This window comes from Pavona decussata, unplaced genomic scaffold (assembly GCF_977016875.1).
Source record: "Pavona decussata unplaced genomic scaffold, jaPavDecu1.1 SCAFFOLD_638, whole genome shotgun sequence".
Classification (NCBI taxonomy): Eukaryota; Metazoa; Cnidaria; class Anthozoa; order Scleractinia; family Agariciidae; genus Pavona; species Pavona decussata.
Genome location: NW_028145871.1, coordinates 87591 through 105959, shown reverse-complemented (window position 1 = coordinate 105959; position 18369 = coordinate 87591). Strand labels below are relative to the sequence as shown.

Genomic DNA, 18369 nt, shown 5'->3' with positions numbered 1-18369 from the left:
ATCTCGAGCGAAATGTCGCCTCTCGCTACCTCCCAAAGATGTTTTTGCGCGACAGCCCATGGACAGTCACCGCTACCTGTTTAGTCACAAATTGCGCGAACTGAAATGCTACTTTGGTTTTATTTACAAAATTTAGGTTTGCGCGACAAGTCGGCTGAAATTTATTTCCGGTCTCGCGCAATTTGTGACTAAACAGGTAGCGGTGACTGTCCATGGCTGCTGCGCAAAAACATCTTTGGGAGGTAGCGAGAGGCGACATTTCGCTCGAGATGGCGCGTAAATCTGTGACGTCTGCGCCAAGGTAACTGGCCGCAGCTGTTGCGAAAAAATACACCGAGCAAAACTACGAAAACAGAGCTAAAATGCTGGCTCAAAATTGTTTCTTCTTGGGATTCTGACAGGTAAGTGTGTTGCCAAATTATCCAGCATTAGTTTGATACGAATTTGATTGCAAAGAGGTGAACAAGTCGAACGTTCAAAGCTATTTTGCTGAGTGTGTTCAAATTGTTTCGCGAAAAAGTTGCCTCCCTTGTCAATATTTATATATAGTAAAGTCAGCAGAGCTCAGATCCGCTCGCGCACAACTCAGTACATGACATCAGTACTGTCGCGTAAATTGTATGCAAATGAGCACTATAGAAAACCACAAGAAACGAACAACGTAAGTCAATAATTTATTAATTTATTTCTTTTTCACAACTTTTGTGGACTCCCTGTGATCTCATTTCAGCCAAGATTTTCTAGCAGAGCGGAAAGCGGTATCTGTCTGCTCTGGGGCAAGGTTAAGTTCATTTTCCATGACCCACAGTGGTACACTTGTAGGGTTAAAGGGGCCATTCACCTTAAGTGTATATGACACAAAAATTTTTCTGCTCTATTTTGCAGTTTTATATATACAAAAAAATGATTCTAAACTTAAAACTTGCATGAACTTTTCCAAACGCCATCATTTCACGTTCGAAACAGTGCTATTTTGATTCCAAAAGTGTCGCTGCTGCCAGCGGCCAAAACACATGATAAGCATATGTGATGTCACTTTACTTGAAACAAAACAAAAATGGTGGCGGAGTAAAGCCACTTCGCAGAGCATGCAGTCGTTCGTTTGGAGGTGGAGCGCCTGATAAGTACTGATTTCTTACAATAATATGGAGGAAGAATGCCCAAACTTCTTCTGAACCAGCAGTTTGGGACAAAAGCGTCAAAGTAATTGTAGTTAAAGCTATTCAAGGTCTGAGCTTAGTTTGCTACTCAAAGTTTCAGTGTTTTTGGCTTGAAGCTTTTGCTATAGCTTCAAACAACACTCATGGTTATTAGGGATCCGTCTTAGTGTGAGATATAACTCAAATGGAAGGCCAGCAGATTACATCATTTGAAAAACAGGACAGGTAATTCTGTGGTCTTTGCTAAATTTGGCGTGATGCTGCAACGCGCGACAAGCATGTTGTCTTCAGTGTAAATAAGACACAATATTATAAATTTCGTCGGATAGTTGATTAATTTGATAGTACCTTCGGCATCTGACTGCAGTTGTAGTCAGTTTCGTCTGTTGCAATCTGTTTAAAATTCTGATGCAGCTTTTAAGATTCATTATTATATGGCTGGCTCCGCGAGCGGGCAAGATGAGTCAAATCCTGCGCTGTGATTGGCTACCCGAGCGGGCAAGATGGAGCTATCTTGCCCGCTCGGGATTACCCGTTGCCCGTCCGCTTGGCATCAAAAGGTTAATCCCAACAACAATACGGGTTTTCTTCGATTTTCCCGTTGTTTTGGGGGAAAACGCTCACTAAAAAGTTCGGTAAACTCTCAACATTCACCTAAAGGAAAGGAAAGAGAATGGAATCGTCCTGGTGTAGTGAAAACTTTGTTTCAGCTACAATGAATGTGAGTTGAATCGGTGAGTTGCTCTGCGTGTAGTATTTTAGATAGAATTGATTTTGAAAAACTTATTGTCTCAAGTCGAGTGCCAAATTGATAAGTTCTCTAGGTTTGCAATGACTGTATTTAAATCATAGCGTAGTGGAAGTTGCGGTTAGTGTTTAAAGCAGTTCAGAAAAGTATTTTTTTTTAAGTTCGCCGAAGAAGCTCACGTTTTTAATTTAGCCGCGTCTTGCTTGTTGTAAACAACAAAATCTTGTCAAAGTTTCGCCCAGTTTTCTGATTTACCTGCTCTTTTTTTCGGCTTATGTTTGCATATAATCTCAAAATCTATTGTTTCATTCAAGAATTAATGATTGGAGGCCGAAAACTGTGTAAAAATTTTTATTATTTACGCCACCGCGCGATCGGCTGAAAATGGCGAGTTTGCCGGATTCTATTCAAATCTTCCCGTTCTTGCGAGAATCCAAATTTTTCGTTCTCAATAATTGTATACTCCCTTTAAACCATTATAAAGTTAGAGCCCTAAGATAATTTAGGATTCGTTGTTTTCCACGATTACATGCTAATCCAAAAATGCACTGAAAATAAATCTTGCACCAGCCGGCTATGAAGAATTTCTTTCCGAGTAGAGCAGTTTCATGCCGTGTTTTGTTTTGTTGTTGTAGTTTTAACTTCATGGTAAAGCCATATAATAAATCCTTTATTGACCAAGCTTGTTCGGTCAACATGGCTGGATATTGACCTCGTTCTTTTTTTGCGTTTTTATGGACCTCGACTTCGTCTCGGTCCATAAAAACGCAAAAAAAGAACTTGGCCAATATCCAGCCATCTTGACCTCACGCTTGGTCAATAACGCATATTTACTGGTTAGTAAATTCCCGAAATTAATTTAGGAGATGAAGTTTAGCTGAGAAAACAGATTCCGATCAGTTGCCGAGAAGAGACAATAAATCAACTTCAAATCAATGTTGATTCTTGGATGGAAATTATTCCCGTTATTACCAACAAATGACAAGAACCAAAGATCTCTGAGAACATGTATTTACAAAATTAACATTGAATGGCTCTTCTCGCAAGTTCACAAATAATGAGACGCAGTCCCTCATTGTTTACCCCGAGTTTAATATGTCTCTGCCCGTCCTCAATCTTAACACCCTTGTGAAATTGGTATTTGAATATAAAGCAAGAGCATTCAGCTTCCTGTATGAATTAATGTTTTTCCGCTCATTAAAGCTAACAGTTGAAAAGGAGGCTTTTGCCTGAACGCTAACAGAATTTGATGCACAGTCGCTTCCACTGTGCACAGCTGACGATCGTCGAAAATCAGCATGGTTTGCAACGGCATGTCTAGTCATTTATGGTTTGATACAACCCACAACAACTTACGTTTCACCTCTGCTTGTGCTTGTTCGCTTGAGCTATCGAAAGATTTGAAAACACCTGAGATATAAGCGAATAATGCTGCTGAATGCGAACATTTTGAAGCGTTTTGTAACCAAAACACGACACTCCTGGGAACAATGTCAAGTAGAGTGACGTCATTATGTGGTAAATTAGGCCCCAGTCAGGGAACAATTTTTTAAAGGAAAAAGCGGGAATTTGTTCCCTGAAAAAACTGGTTTTCAAAAATATTAGACAACTTTTATTCTTAACATTGGTTTGTACATACATCAAACTCCTAAAAACCGAGAAAAATTTTTGTGTCATATACACTTTAACACTTCACCCTAACAACATCAATAGACTCTTATCACTCGGTGGCCATGTTGAGTCTTGGGGGAATAAAAAGCTTTGTTTTTCGTACGGCAAGCCTTGGCTAGATGCGAATTCAGTGCGAGGCTTGTCATGCAAAAACAAAAGCTTTTATTCTCCTGAGACTCAACATGGCCGTCGTGTGATAAAGGTCTATAGGAATAATGTAATAAAATTGAAATTCTAGAAGAGTGGATGCCTATGATCAAACAACTCCAGCTGATTGATACCACATGTAGTGTCCATTTGGTGTTGCAAGGTAAAAAAGATAAGTTACTGTGCTTGTGAAGGAGAAAATAAGCGTTTTGTAATTGGCTGAGCTTAGCATCAAGGGAAACCTGCTTTGTTTCCAATGTGTATGTATGCTAATGACACAAATGTATGTGCAGTAAGAATGAAAAATGCATTAAATGAAATCACCTTAATTTGAAAAAACCTTCTGTACCTGATTTGTAGGGCACAAGTGGCACAGGAATGGAATTAAGAAGCCCAAGAGGCAACGTCACCCATCATTGAAGGGAGTAAGTTTTTCAGAGTTTGTTTTATAGCAGTGGAATTGTGTCCTTTCTCTATACATACTGACAAAAGCAGTAACAGGGTTTCTGGAGGGAGTAGTATGTCCTATTGTTGTGTTATGCAGCAGAAATATGTTAACTATAGCTGGGTGGGCTGTCTTTCCTGAACGCTGTGCCAACTCTTTTATCTAGTTTAGCTTGTATTACAAGAATAGGTACTTCTTGTTGGTGCAGTCGAACCTCTGTGTGCAACAGCCTCTCATAAGCGACCACCCAGCCAAAACACCAAATTTTTAATGTCTTTACACAATGATTAAAATTATGACTTCAACTACTAAATAGATGGTACTTTAGCTGCGAGCCTTCTTAATGTAAGTGCCGTGAACCACTCATAAACGACCACCCCTTGTAAGAGACAGCGACCCACTTTTTAGGTGACTGCATTATAATGTTTTATTGTTTTATCCTCTCGTAAGCGACCACTTGACACATGGTCTGATCTCCATGTTGACTGTGTATACTATGCTACTCAGAGATTATGAGGAACTTTTAGTGACAACCTAGCACTGCTCTTATTGTAACTAGGAAAATGTATCTAATAAATTATCTTCAAATAAGTAGATGTGTCAGACCTGTTCTCGGAAGAGACTCCCTGTGGTTTGACTCTGGTAGGCGACCACTAAATCTTGGCATTTTGGGTGATCACGCACGGGAGGTTCAACTCAGTGTATAAAGTACCAGCTGCATGTACCCAGTGTGCAAATTTTCACTAAGCTGGGGGCAGTAAACCCAATCCATGAAAGTATCAGTTAGATACTTAACTCAGTTCTTTGGCTAAACGTTCACTCTGAATTCAATTTATTTTCAGGTGGACCCAAAATTCCTTCGAAACCTGCGGTTTGCAAAAAAGCACAACAAGCGTCATGCTGGAAATGCAGTGAAAATGGAATCTTAAATGCTGTTTTGACTGTTACAATAAACATGTAAATAAAACTTTTGTGGTTATAATTTGTTTATTTAACGAGGTAGTGCAAAAATTAATGGTTTTCAGATTCAGTAGAAATACAAGGACTCAGATTAACTCCTTGTATTAATTTTAATGTTTAACCGTGAACTCAAATCAGTGTTTCAATGTCATTTTAGCCATATCCCAAAGTGTTACACTTAACCATTTTCTTTCAATCAACGTTGACTTCATGGTTTAATGGCCTAAGTTTACTATTTGGTGAGAGTTTGCCCAAGTTTCAAGGGTGACCTAACTCTCATTTGTGGTGCTGACTCTCCCTCTCTGTTTTATTCAGATAAACATCAATATGTTCAATAGCTGTTGCAGATTTCTTTACTGACTGCTTCATGCTGGGCAATAAGCCCACTTCAAGATGGCGGATACTTAACGCGACAGACTGGTAACTAACAAATAACACTCCAGTTAACCTACATAGCATTCCGGCTTGCCTACATAGCACTCTAGTAAGCCTAATTTAGCATAGGTAACTTGCGGCTATCCTAACTATATTTGGGATTAGGATATTGAGGGAAAAAATTGCAAAATCTGGCAGTCAGTGGTCGGTAGTGTAGTGGCAAGGTTCCCGCTTGGGAATCCAACGACCTCAACTCTTCTTGGGGTCATCTCTTTTTCTAAATTAAAAAAGTTGGGAAAAAAGTGTGATTTATACTATCCGCCAATCTATCCTTTGAAACCATGACAACCCACAGTTTCGACCAAAAAGGTATGAAGTAATACGGAGAGCACCCTTTGTGCGTCCTTTTCTGATTGCAGTGCTTGCTCTCTCTCGTACGGTATGGCTGAGACTCGAGTTACGTTTGAGATCGTTACTTGTGGAGAGTAGCTATTTTCGTAGCTTCTTACGGAGTTCTATTACCTCGTAAATTATAAGAAACCGATTAAATTTTCTTGCTACTTTGATGGGTGGGATGGGACCCTCTTTTGGGGGTCGCTACTTTGGGAAGTTTGCCGTAGACAATATAAATCCGAGTTTGAATCAGGTTTTTTTTTTTTTTTGTTCAGTAAAGCGCGTTTTACTCGTTTTAATGCTAATCGCTTAGTAGAAGCTTGACTGTTAAGAGAAACTACTTGATAACGCACGGTAAAACTATGCGATATGGGTATTACCCCTGTTTGGGAACGGGGCCTGGGCCTGAGGGAGCGGGGGAATTCGAGCCGAACTAAGTTGTGACTCGCCCCTACAGGAAGTAAATCACCGAGGCAAATTTAACCATCCTCTGGCACAAAGAAAGCGTAAAAATAAAAGCGGAATTATCTGGTTACAAATAACGATTTACAGTTACCGATACTTACTTTCGGTCTTGTTGCATCATTACAGGCTCCTTTCGAAATTTTACATTTCAGCTTGACAATGAGGCCAAGCGGATACAAACAAAGGAAATTCGATAATCGTGTTTATTTGTGTCCTTTGGATCTCGATTATCAAGTTGAATTTTAATATTTAAAAAGGAGCCTATTGGAATGGCTGCATACGCACCGTTTGACTGTATGCGCCAGCCCGCAAATTTTCAACATTGTATGATTTTACAATGTTTACTACCGCAATTCTAAATTAAGGATGAGCCCTTTAAATCATCCTTCTCTCCATGCATCAAGAGAGATTAGAAATACCCCCATGGTCTAGTGAACCGTTTTTTTTTAAAGTTACTTTCATAAAATAACTCGGTTTGAGAAGCCAAGTATGGCTGGCGCGGATTGCCCATGCATCGACGCATTTTAAAAGGTAAAAAGTGTTTTAAATATTTTTCAAGCGAAGAATAAAAATTCATTAAAAATTTAAAACCCGTCAAAGCAAAGATAATAGCTTTGTGTGGCTTAAGATTATTGTTTAATTTGACACTTCTATTCCTAGCCTTTAGCCAATAAACCGGCGTTGCCCGTAGTGTAATTGCATGCGTGGATTATAATTCCAGCCGTTCAGCTTAGAATGGCCTTTCCACATTTCGCTCTCCGTAGGCTGACAAAAATTAGTATGAAACCCAGTTAAAGCTATCAATATTATTGCATCGAAGACTGACGCTGGGCTGGAAGCCTAAGTAATCTGGCCTCCGTTTACTGTTATTTAAAGTTTGAAAAGACACCTATTTTTATTGTCAAGTCATAGACGGTTGTTTTGTGGACTCATCCTACGTGTTTTCCGGTTATTTTCCATCAGTGTTCTTTAGTGTATATTTTGGGTATATATATTTCACCTATATTTACATCGATGAATTTTAATACTACTCTTGGGTGAGGTATGTTGCAATCAACGATGCGTAGGAATCAAAATTATTTCGTCAGCTTATCTCAAGAAGACGCCATTCTCCTACGCGTGTGATGGCCGCAGCCGAATTTTCAATTCCTCGACAAGACTGTCAGTACTTCAAATGGATTTTACTATTTTGTTTATTTCAGCTTTGGGTAAGTAAACTCTACAATTCAAACAAGTACATTTCAATTTTACTGGTATTATTCAGAAATGAAGAATTCCTTAGATTTAAATTTAATTTTAATCTGATCTTCATTTCTTTAGGTTGATTCCTACGGAACATTTGCTCTTCCAAGCCATGAGCAATTTTCCAGGCATTTTATGAACAACATCAATGGCAAGCGGTTTTTTCGTGAAAACGCGAACAGACGAGAGGATTCAAACAAACAGCGTGAAAATCTTCACGAATCAAGAGTACTACAAGCAGCAGGAAAAACGCCCCGTCTGACAGAAAAATTATTCAAACTTGACCAGGAGAAGGATGGATACTTTTCTTACAGCTTTGAACAACAGCAGAAGAGAATTTATCACACAGTTAAAGCAAGAACGAGACAAAATTATTCAAGGCTTTACGGATCAAAAACATCTGTTCAACTGAAGGAAAACTTCACTCCGAAAGACTATGTCTTTCGAGAAATAATCGGCAATGAACGATTGAATTCATACGGTGAGTAAGCTCGTTCTGTTTTTCTTTTTTACGAACAGGCATTGTTTCTTAGCTAGAGATAAAAATTCAGTTTAAATTTTAGTGATTTTTTTCAATTATTTATAAGGGTTCCATAAGGTGGCTTTTTGCCACGCGAAAAAAAAAAAAAATCAGTTTACTATAAGGAAGTTAGTAGATTGAGCGGGAGTCATTTGCCTGAAAGTAATCGTGAAACGGATGTTAGAAGGATTCACTTTTTTGTACATATAAATATTCCTCTGTCTGCTGCACTTGTTTCTCTTTGTATGCAAAGCATGTTCCTTGAAGCAGCTGATCGATAAAAATACATCATTATGGAAAACAAGACAAAAACAAAACTAGGGAGCCGGCGATTTGGCGGAAATGTAACCACTGGAGAGAATAGGAGACATTTTCTTTTCTAAAAAGACTGCGTTCGTTTCCGAAGGGTAGTTACATCTGTTGGAAAAAAGTTGGACGCTTTTTTTTGTTTGACTAGTTTTAAAAAAAGGCGATTTTTTTTTTTCAACCCACTCATTTTAACTCCATCTGTCAGTACATTGTCGTCCAGCATGTTCAAAGCTTACTCGTTTTCATTTTATAACATATCTTTCTTCCTAAGCTGGGCTTTCTCTATGTTGTCTCAACTGAGGTATAGTTCAGTAGAAGAGAATGTCGTTGAATGCCCAATGCAGTATAAACTGGGGGTCATTCGTATTTGTCAGTCCTGACAATTAAAACAGGATCTGTCTTTAATTAAACGGCGATAAATCGAGGTTTGAAAGCATTGTTTCCAATTGTCGTTTATTTCACGAGGTTTGAATAAAAGATAAATTGCCATTTTCATTAACTTTCTTTAGGTTCCAAATTCTTTATTCTGGCGAGTGATATGTGGACACTGATCTTATCGCTATTTTAGCAAATAATGAAAGGAGTGAGCCGCAATAAAAGACGAAGAAACTTTCATTGACTTTGTTCGGCCAAATCAACGTTTGTTAGGAAAATGTCGGCTTCCTTACGCAGGATCTAAAAATCCCCATATGATTTGTGTTGCCGTAAGTTGCAAGAAAGTTACGTTTTTTTGTTTTCGTTTTCTATGTTTTAACGTTAGCTATTTTTCTCATGCTTATTGGTAAGTTGTATTTTCAAGTTTCAAATTCTAACGTTTTTGTTTATTTAATTTTGTAACTGTTTTGAATTGTAACGTCTTTTTGCCATAGGGTCAGTCTGAAAAATATCCTCACCATGAGGAAGAAAGGCCGTGACTTTTGAAATATTGGAAAAATATATTTCCCTGACCGTGAAATCAGCCTTGCTCTTTTTTTATGTTACTTGAAATCAACTCTGTTGATAAAACCGAACGTTCGTTTCTACTCCCCACCAACACAGCACCACATTTTTTCTTAGAAACTAACCCACTTATCCATAAAAACATTTGTAGTTAGTTTCACATAGGCAAATGACTTTGAGGAAAGGTGTGGTTGGGTTCTTTTAAATTAAATCAAAATAAGATTTTTGCGTATAAGCAAGCCATTTGTTGATTACAACTTTGTATGTCTCTCAATAGCAGTCGAATCAACACTAGAAGAGGACAAAGGGCCTAAATGGTATGTCACCATCGTATCTGGTGTCGTAGTTTTGTTGATCGTGGTAACGCTGTGCGTTTACGCGCCGTGTGGCTGTCTCTGGAGACGCAATCGTACTGAAATTGATGTCAGCTGTCCCATCGCAGGTTCACATAAAGGAATGTGTGGTAAATGCTTTTTACGAAGCAGGGGAGCCACCAAGACTATGACATACGAGGAGAGGCCGCATCACGTGACCGTTAATATGGTTTCCAGTGAAAGGCGCAACCGTCCAAGCTCAGACGATTACTCTTCGCGGGTAAGTGTATTTACCCTGCAGTCAGTTCTCTGAAACTTGGATAATCATCAAGTGGTATTATTCAACACATTGAAACACTACCCAAATGTGCTCATGGTGCACGTAATATTCGTAGTCCATACAAGCGATATCCTGCGATTTACGTAATTTCGTGTGTCGGGGAGAAAATGGCAAAATAAAGATCGTCTCCAGCTATTCTGCAATAAAACTGTACTTTTATATCAATGTGTTGAATAATAAAATAATTATCCTGCTCAATCTTGCGGAATATTCCCTGATTTTAACCAACTAGGCCGAAGTATCAGGCCATCTTCCGCACGATTTCGCAGGTTAATTGTTAAATATTCTGAAGTTTCTGGTTAATCTTCGGGAAATATTCAGTTAAAAGTCCTTGAAAGATCTTGGATGAACTTTCGATTTCCTGTCTAACTTGCAAAGTAGTTGCATTCGACGGTAATCAAATGATTGTTTGTTATTAACTGCAGTAGCCGGACAGTCCACAATCCACAGTAGTTGAGCCACTTGAACCATTTAAGCTGTAACAAGTCAATTTTGTTTCATTTTCTTGTTTAGTATACATGGGCGTACAACGCACAACACCCTGGGAAACCAAATCAGACCAAAAGCAATGTTTCCAGTTGGTTGAAAGCATCCCATGGAAGCCCGCATTTGTGCCAGCCAACGGCAGAGTACCGCTACAAACCATTGAAAAATAGAGAAAAGCGAGACTCGCTTCATTCCATGTATGACCCTGAGTGGACGAGTGTAGGTGCTTTCTTGAACAAAAACCGACCACTGAGTAGTTACCATGGCTACGGAAGCACAAACGAATCCCAGGGAAAATTCGTGGATCGCTACTGCAGACAGTCACGTGACTCGCTAGACACCACAGATGAGGTTGTGGAATGTGCACTTAAGCTTCGTCCGCGGAGACGTCAAGTAATTGAACTCCAAGAATTTCCTCTGGGGTATTCCAAGAGTTTTCTAAACATTGATTTGGAATCCGATCCCAGGGTGGTGTTTGATCCTAATCGTGATCAGCTGCGATGGAAAAAGAAGGGTCGAAAATTTGACAGATTAACATTCTCTGATTCTGATTTACGACAGCTGTCGTGTACGGATAAACTCGAGAACTATGACAGTAAAAGCGATCTCTTTGGTGCTCCAAAACCGCGAAAAAGCAGTCTTAAGATGGCGACTGTAAGAGGAAAGACGAACGCAAAAGTTGTGCACTTCTTTCCTTCGAACTTCAGTTATGACGCGCAGTTTGTTCAGGCTCCTACCATGAAGAAACATGAGGCGGACATGGGGGAATTTGAAAGGCGTTTTAATCTTTCGTATTGTGAGTCTCGTAATGCTATTTCCGAGGGTCTTGTCGATGAAACCAGCCATTTAGCAACATCGAAACCCATCATGATAGGTGATGCCAGTGAATTGACAACACTTACAGATGGAACGAGGGGCATTGGTAACTATAGGAACAACAAGACGGACAGTAAAGAGCACGCTGTGGATGATGACGTGAAAAGTCTACCCATAGAAGAGAACACAAACGATGGAAACTTCGTACAGTCACGTGACTGGGCTAGCTCATATGTCAATTATGGGCGTACATCTTCAACAGAAGATCTCACGGATTCCAAACTCACCATCATGGGCCAGGGATCTCAATCGTTTTATGGAAATATTAACACTGAACGGAAACTGACACAGAATATCGAGCCAATGCCGTGTTTCGCAGACTTCTATAAAAGTGACGAGGATTTCAAAGCTGAGCCACTCGCAGGTTTAATGTCTCCTGCTCGAAGAGCTGCTTACCATCAGCGGGAGGGAAACACTAAGCAAAAAGAAAAGATTGTGACCCCTCGCACCGCGGGGGCCTTGACTGCTGTGCATCGGTCCTCGCCCAGTGCAAAAGGTATTGATCAAACTCTGGATGACAGGATAGGGACAACTAACCAATCAAAAAGCGAACTTGAAAAACACATGCGGAATTTGAGCAAAAGGTCCCGTTATGAGCAGATTCAGTGCTTTCCCGAAAGAGAAAAGAAAACGCAAAAGTGAAATGACAGCAAGAATGAACTGCGAATCTGGTTAATTATATTGAAAAAGAAACCCTGTTGACCAAATCAAGCTGAAGTGAAAACATTTATAACTTATGCGGCTCAAAACTAAATTTAACGATGGCGACGAAATGTTCCAAATGATTATTCAGTGATAAAGAAATGGTGCGACGGTAGCAGATTTGCCGATGCATAAGTGCTCCGAAACGTTAGGCGTTAGTTTTGACTTTTGAAGAGAGTAATCAAATATATATTTATACATTTATTTATGCTATTTCCTTAATTTTTGCAATCTGAAGAAATAAGAGTCAACAATAGACTGTTAAGTTTTCCTCGTTATGTAATGAATAAAATAAATTGTACTTTATTTCCTTAATTTGTTTGATCTTGCCTCTACATTATAATCGTTCTATATTAACATAACTCAGCTACGGAGAGATTCATTCAAATAGACAGATGTACAATCCTTGTCGCTTACTTAAAATTGATGCGTTTGAGCCGGCACAGGAGCACGCTGTACATTTAACGCGCATTAACCTTGTTGCTAACTATTTTCCCTGCAATAGTTACGATCATGATGTAGATGGAGATTATAAACGCGAAAATAAAGGATAGGTCATTGAAAGCCTTGAATGCTTAATTTCAGTGTATGGAAGAGCGCAAATACGATTACAAAATACTGGTCCATCGCCCTAAAAGTGGGTCCTCCGTTATTCTACGAAGTTGTCAAAACCACTTTTGACCTATTAGAAATGTTGACATGTATGTTGTGAGAGAAGACGTCTCTTCACTACAGTTTAACGGAAAGAAGACAATAATCCAAAGCATGACAAACAATGTAACAAAACTCAGTCTCTTTATTAGCAATAGGGAATTTTCGCTGAAATCAGGTTTTTGCCATTTTGGTGAAAAAAGTAGATAAAGATGTATGTTCCGTGAATCTGGATTATTAACAGATATATGAAGACCTTGACGCCACGAAATATGTGTTTTTTCTGAAATCTAGTTCTTTGAGACGAGAGTCAGTTTCAACGTAACAACCTGTTTCAGGAAACAAGCTGCAAATTGCGTAAATCACTTTTTCGCAGTTGGAGATATCTCGAGCATTACAGGAAAATTCTTTCTTCTTCACTCTTCGTCATAATTACTTAGACAAGTATTGCCAGATATGATATATTCGGGTACAAATAGAAAAACATTCATAATTGCAACGTCCACCGCTAAGAAAGTACTCCATTCTTTGAAGGTATTGCTCAAAACTGATTTGTTGCCGTCTACAATCAGTCATTTGGCATGTTATTTAGTAGATGTTCATTCATGTAGGTATCTTGAGTCGTGACGAAAAGAAGAAAGCTATTCGAATAAAAAAAATGTTCTCTGTGTAAGATTTTGTAAGGTGTCCGAATTACCAAGGGTTCGAGCTACCGAGATACTATTGCAATGAGTGGAGATCTAATTCGTAACTCTTACTGTTTCTTGGGATGAAGAAAGTTAAGTTGTCATACTTGAGAGTTTGGAATACTATCAAAGAAGGGAGCTTTCATTTGGCGCTGTGTCGCAGTTTTTTATTATTTTTTTTTTTGTGTGTTTTGTCTTCTTTAGCTTAGTATTCATCATCATCGTGATCCGATACAGCCGCTTCGACTTCCTCATAGTCTTTTTCCAGAGCAGCGAGATCCTCGCGCGCTTCAATGAATTCTCCTTCTTCCATTCCTTCCCCGACATACCAGTGGACAAATGCCCGCTTGGTGAACATGAGGTCAAACTTGTGGTCCAACCGAGCCCATGCCTCGGAGATAGCAGTGCTGTTGCTGAGCATGCAAAGCGCGCGAAGTAGCTTGGCTTGATCACCACCAGGGACAACGGTCGGGGGCTGGAAGTTGATACCAACTTTGAATCCCGTAGGGCACCATTCCACGAATTGAACAGTGCGCTTACTCTTTATGGCGATAATAGACGAGTTAACGTCTTTAGGTACAACGTCACCTCTATAAAGCAGACAACATGCCATGTATTGTCCGTGCCGCGGATCGCATTTCACCATCTGATTGGCTGGCTCGAAGCACCGGTTTGTAATTTCGGCCACTGTGAGCTGTTCGTGATAGGCTTTGGCAGCTGAGATTATGGGTGAGTAGGATACCAGAGGATAGTGGATCCTCGGATACGGCACAAGGTTGGTCTGAAATTCTGTCAAGTCGACATTTAGTGCGCCGTCAAAACGAAGAGAAGCAGTGATAGAAGACACTACCTGACCAACCAGGCGGTTAAGGTTCGTGTAGGTGGGTCGTTCGACATCCAAGTTCTTGCGGCATAAATCGTAAATAGCTTCGTTGTCCATCATGAAAGAGCAGTCCGCATGCTCCAGAGTTGAATGTGTTGTCAGCACAGCGTTGTAAGGCTCCACCACTGCAGTAGAGACTGTAGGTGCTGGGTAGACACAAAACTCCAGTTTGGACTTCTTACCGTAATCAACGGTCAGGCGTTCAAGAAGAAGAGAAGAAAACCCAGAGCCAGTTCCACCACCAAACGAATGGGTAAGGAGAAATCCTTGAAGACCACTACATTGGTCTACCTATAAAACAAAGTGCACTTGGGTAGACTAGAAAACTTCCAACTAGCTTAGGTAGCTAGACACCAGTTGGGAGTTTGGTAGTCTACCCAAAAGCGAGCCACAACCTTTCGAATCTTCCAAGATATTAAAACCTCCAACACTGAATAACCTGAGGCAGACGGAAAAGTAGTGCAGCTGTCAGGAACAGTGCTACTGTTGTCTTGTCCAATTCACGAATGCAAATGAAAATGAAAACAAACCGCCCAACCCGGCACAAACACGAACCCTCCTCCTCAGAAGAGGGTAATAAATATTTTAAAAACTTGTAGTAGCCCACATCCGTGAATAAGGCAACAGAACGTAACACTGATCTTGATGGCTGACAATCACCAACGGAGAGTTTTAACAAAACCAAAAATATGAATTTCTTTCAAATCAAGCTGATCACAGGAAGGGACAAATGGAAGCACCAACAGAATTACCATTGATCAGGGTTGCTTTCTTTGTTTTTTTCTGATTGTTCTCAGCCCGATGGGATCATTGTTTTGTTTTTTTGTATGTGAAAGTTTTGTTTGTTTTAAATTTTTTCTTGGTTTTTTCATTTGCTTTTGTGAATTTTTTTGTTCTTGTTTCAACTTTGTTTTTTTTTTGGTTTTTTTTCTCCCTATCTTTGACCTTTTTTTTTTCATTTCATTTGTTTTTAATTTTTTTTATTCCTTTTTTTTAAATTTAATAGTTCCCCTGTGGTAAATCTGTTGCTGGTTTCATTTGGGGTGGGGCCCGACCGGATCATGCTTTCTGTCTGTCCATTAGAATAAATCATTCCCGGGGGGCCGGGAAATCATTTTTTTTTCCTCTCCAGAGGTAATTACCCTACCATCCCTTCCCCACCCGTATCTGCTTCAGTAGTCCCAACATACACTTAAATTCCATTTCCAAGGCGTCTACCCTGACAGCAGTTTCGAAAAACTACTGACCAGCCTTCGAATCCTGTCCATCACCAGATCGAGGATTTCTTTGCCGATAGTGTAGTGTCCGCGAGCATAATTGTTAGCGGCATCCTCCTTGCCAGAGATCATCTGTTCAGGATGGTAGAGGTCACGGTATACTCCAGTGCGAGCCTCGTCTGAGGATAGAAAAAAGTAAAACAATTAGAAACATCGCTAGAGCAGCTGACCAGATTCTACCTTTCGATGAGAAATTTCAGAAGAGAATGGGCAACTTCAGCTTTTTTCCATTGCAAATTAAGTCCAGTTTAGGTTTCTTGACAAAAACAGTATCCACTAGTTTTTTAAATGTCTGCATTCGTATCACCCATCAATTTTTTGTTGTTGATTACATCGGAAGAAACTGTTCTTAATTGCTATCATCTGAAACAAGTTGACTTCTTTTCGTAGCCACAGAAAGCGGCAGACTACAGGAGATCAAGGTGGTCTCATACAAGAGCTTTTCAAGGGTATTCAAGTATTCAAGACCACTTTTTGACTGATTCAAGAGGAGTATTTCATGGAAGTGGCCGTTTCCGTGTATTGAAGAGGGATGGTGGCTCGGGGAGATTCAACTTTGTCGAGACTGGTAAGTTGATAAATTTCAAAAGAATGGAATAATAATAATATTATTGGTGATAATAAATGATACATAAAGGGAGCATTCTTTTGGGACTGTTCTGGAATAGGAATACCCGGAATAGACGGAATTCGTGTTCTTTAGGTACTGGCCTATTCTGCTATCAGAATGAACAGAATAGTGTGAGGGTGCTGGATTCTCAGCCACCAGTTAAACGTTAGGCCATTACTCAGCTATCAACCGAACTGATTTCGGTCATTTCTCAACTATCAGTTAATTATGACAGAACTCGGTTAAGTTTTACTTCTCATGTGTTTTTTACGTTTTTGTATTGTACCGTATCAGCGGTTTTCCTCTCATTAGCCCCACAGTGTCGAGTATCATCCGAATATTTCCGAAAAACTTTCGAGTGATTCCAATCTCTTTCGGGATTTTACGAATGTTGTTTATCACCTTCTGATGTCCTTACAACCTCAAGAAACAACTTGTGAGGAGCTGCGAGACATCTTCGCTAGCAACTCATTCTCCAGGCGTTAACTACACAGTTATTGGCAAGTTATTTGTAAGTAAAATTCACACTTGCTCAGGCAAAGTTAAGCTATCTCAGCTAACAGTTTTCTTAGCGTTACTCAGCTAGCAGTCAAAAGAACTGCCATTTCTCATCTGACTCTTCAATTTTTTACAATTATCAACTATCAGTTAAACCCATACAGGTCCTCTGGTATTCAGTTCACGGAATGCGTTTTACTCAGAATAAGAGCAAGTTCTGTTATTCCTGCACCAGAATAAGAATAACAAGAATTGCCCCGAACGAATGTGCCTTAATTTTGGCTAAAAGTAGTACTGCTGTAGAAAAGACAAGTCGTGTATTGGGAAAGACCGATAAAAGTGGAACTTGGGTCGGGAAGATCTTGAAGAATGGTAGCAAAATTGAAATATATTTGCCTTTTAGCTTCCAGTAAAACAAGGCCTAGCATGCTTTGTATCGCATGGTTCGGTAAAAAAAATAAAAACAACAACAACAACAACAGCAACAAAAAACAAGTAAAAACAAAAACAAAACAAACAAACAAACAACAAATTTTCCGGAACATGTATAAGGTCCCTAAAGTTCTGTTGAGTATACACTTACCAATAACGGTTGGTTCCAAGTCCACAAATATTGATCGAGGAACATATTTTCCAGCCATCGACTCGTTAAAAAAGGTGGTAAATGAATCGTCCTCACTTTGTGTATTATCTCCACCGTTCATTTGTCCGTTTGCCATAATTCCATGTTCGAGGCAATAAAGCTCCCAGCAGGCATTGCCGATTTGAACTCCGGCTTGGCCGATGTGAAGAGAAATACATTCTCGCTGAAATGAAATGAAATGAAATGAAATGAAATGCATTCTTTTAAAAGACTGTTTCAAACTTTACTACTTAAGCACAATACAAACAGTTATAAAAAAACGAAAGTGAAAAACTTAAATGTCGTTGCATAAGTAAGCGGCTGACAACGGTTTGGAAAATTTGAAAATTGACTTTGCTGAAACGGTCTTTTGTGAGGAAAACTGGCACAAATTTGAAGTTTTCAAGCGGAAAAGCCTCTTTTTTTGTTCGGCCAAAAAAAAAAAAAAAAAAAAAAACGCCAACCGAAGTTAAATTCTCAACATACCATTTTCAAAACAATAAAGGGAAATTGACAACGGTCCAAAAAAGTTCGTGATGCGAGCTACGCCAATTCGCTAGATAATCAGTCAATTAGAACAATAAGCGTAATTAGAAAATCATTATAATTGCAATTACTGCTAATCGATTGCGAGGACAATAATGAACTACTAACCTGTTGGTTTTTTCGCTAATCTTTGGAAAAGTCTTGCACAAGAGTTCCCCATCCTTTTTACCAGCTAAGTTTTGTCTTGCAGCGCAGGTGTCGCAAGCTTTGACGACTAAAAGCCCGCGCTTTTTATACGCGTGCGACCATACTTACGTCATCAAACAACTGACCACTCATATTCAAGTACCTTTATGACGTAACAAAGTCGCAAACAAGGGGCGCTGGGGAGTGGGGCGCTTTCCATTTAGCCAAACGGAAACTTTCTGAATCAAATGTAGAGGGTTTTTTCTGTTTTTGTCCCAAAGAACCTCGTTGCATTCCAAAGTTGTATTCTTATTGGTAGATCCCCAAAACAGGTAAGTGCTTTGTTAGGCCGAAGGCCATTAATTTGTCCAGGGAAAT

At 39.5% G+C, this 18369-nt stretch overlaps 2 protein-coding genes and 1 long non-coding RNA gene across 4 annotated transcripts; 2 read left to right on the top strand and 1 right to left on the bottom strand.

Annotated features, from left to right (window-relative positions):
• The first annotated feature begins 75 nt into the window (after positions 1-75).
• LOC146449135 (uncharacterized) lies at positions 76-5138 on the top strand. Its single transcript, XR_014860744.1, has 2 exons — positions 76-4151; positions 5014-5138. It is a non-coding gene; the product is annotated as an uncharacterized LOC146449135 (long non-coding RNA).
• Positions 5139-7083: 1945 nt separating this feature from the next.
• On the top strand, positions 7084-12175 carry LOC146449134 (uncharacterized). The gene is made up of 4 exons (XM_085101981.1): positions 7084-7572; positions 7685-8087; positions 9652-9968; positions 10542-12175. Exons 1-4 carry the CDS (start codon positions 7489-7491, stop codon positions 12030-12032), a joined length of 2295 nt encoding a protein of 764 aa, XP_084958107.1. The 5' UTR covers positions 7084-7488; the 3' UTR covers positions 12033-12175.
• A 688-nt stretch (positions 12176-12863) lies between these two features.
• Positions 12864-18091, bottom strand: LOC146449133 (tubulin alpha-1C chain-like). Of its 2 annotated transcripts, none has more exons than XM_085101985.1 (4): positions 17974-18091; positions 17281-17503; positions 15560-15708; positions 12864-14603 (listed from the first exon to the last, which is right to left on the bottom strand). In XM_085101985.1, exons 2-4 carry the CDS (start codon positions 17414-17416, stop codon positions 13635-13637), a joined length of 1254 nt encoding a protein of 417 aa, XP_084958111.1. In that variant the 5' UTR covers positions 17417-17503; positions 17974-18091; the 3' UTR covers positions 12864-13634. The 2 variants fall into 2 exon arrangements, with proteins under 2 accessions (XP_084958111.1, XP_084958110.1); XM_085101984.1 differs by lacking the exon at positions 17974-18091 and adding an exon at positions 17806-17873 and having other exon boundaries at positions 13477-14603.
• Between the last annotated feature and the right edge of the window lie 278 nt (positions 18092-18369).

Bases quoted from the DNA above. Each gene is read 5' to 3' on its own strand.
- LOC146449134 (XM_085101981.1), top strand. From the start codon at position 7,489: ATGGCCGCAGCCGAATTTTCAATTCCTCGACAAGACTGTCAGTACTTC. The intron at 7,573-7,684 runs GTAAGTAAACTC...TCATTTCTTTAG, and splicing joins TTTGTTTATTTCAGCTTTGG to GTTGATTCCTACGGAACATT. The intron at 9,969-10,541 runs GTAAGTGTATTT...TTTCTTGTTTAG, and splicing joins CAGACGATTACTCTTCGCGG to TATACATGGGCGTACAACGC.
- LOC146449133 (XM_085101984.1), bottom strand. The intron at 15,709-17,280 runs GTAAGTGTATAC...TTCTATCCTCAG, and splicing joins CTTGGAACCAACCGTTATTG to ACGAGGCTCGCACTGGAGTA. The intron at 14,604-15,559 runs GTCAGTAGTTTT...TTTGTTTTATAG, and splicing joins TGGACAGGATTCGAAGGCTG to GTAGACCAATGTAGTGGTCT.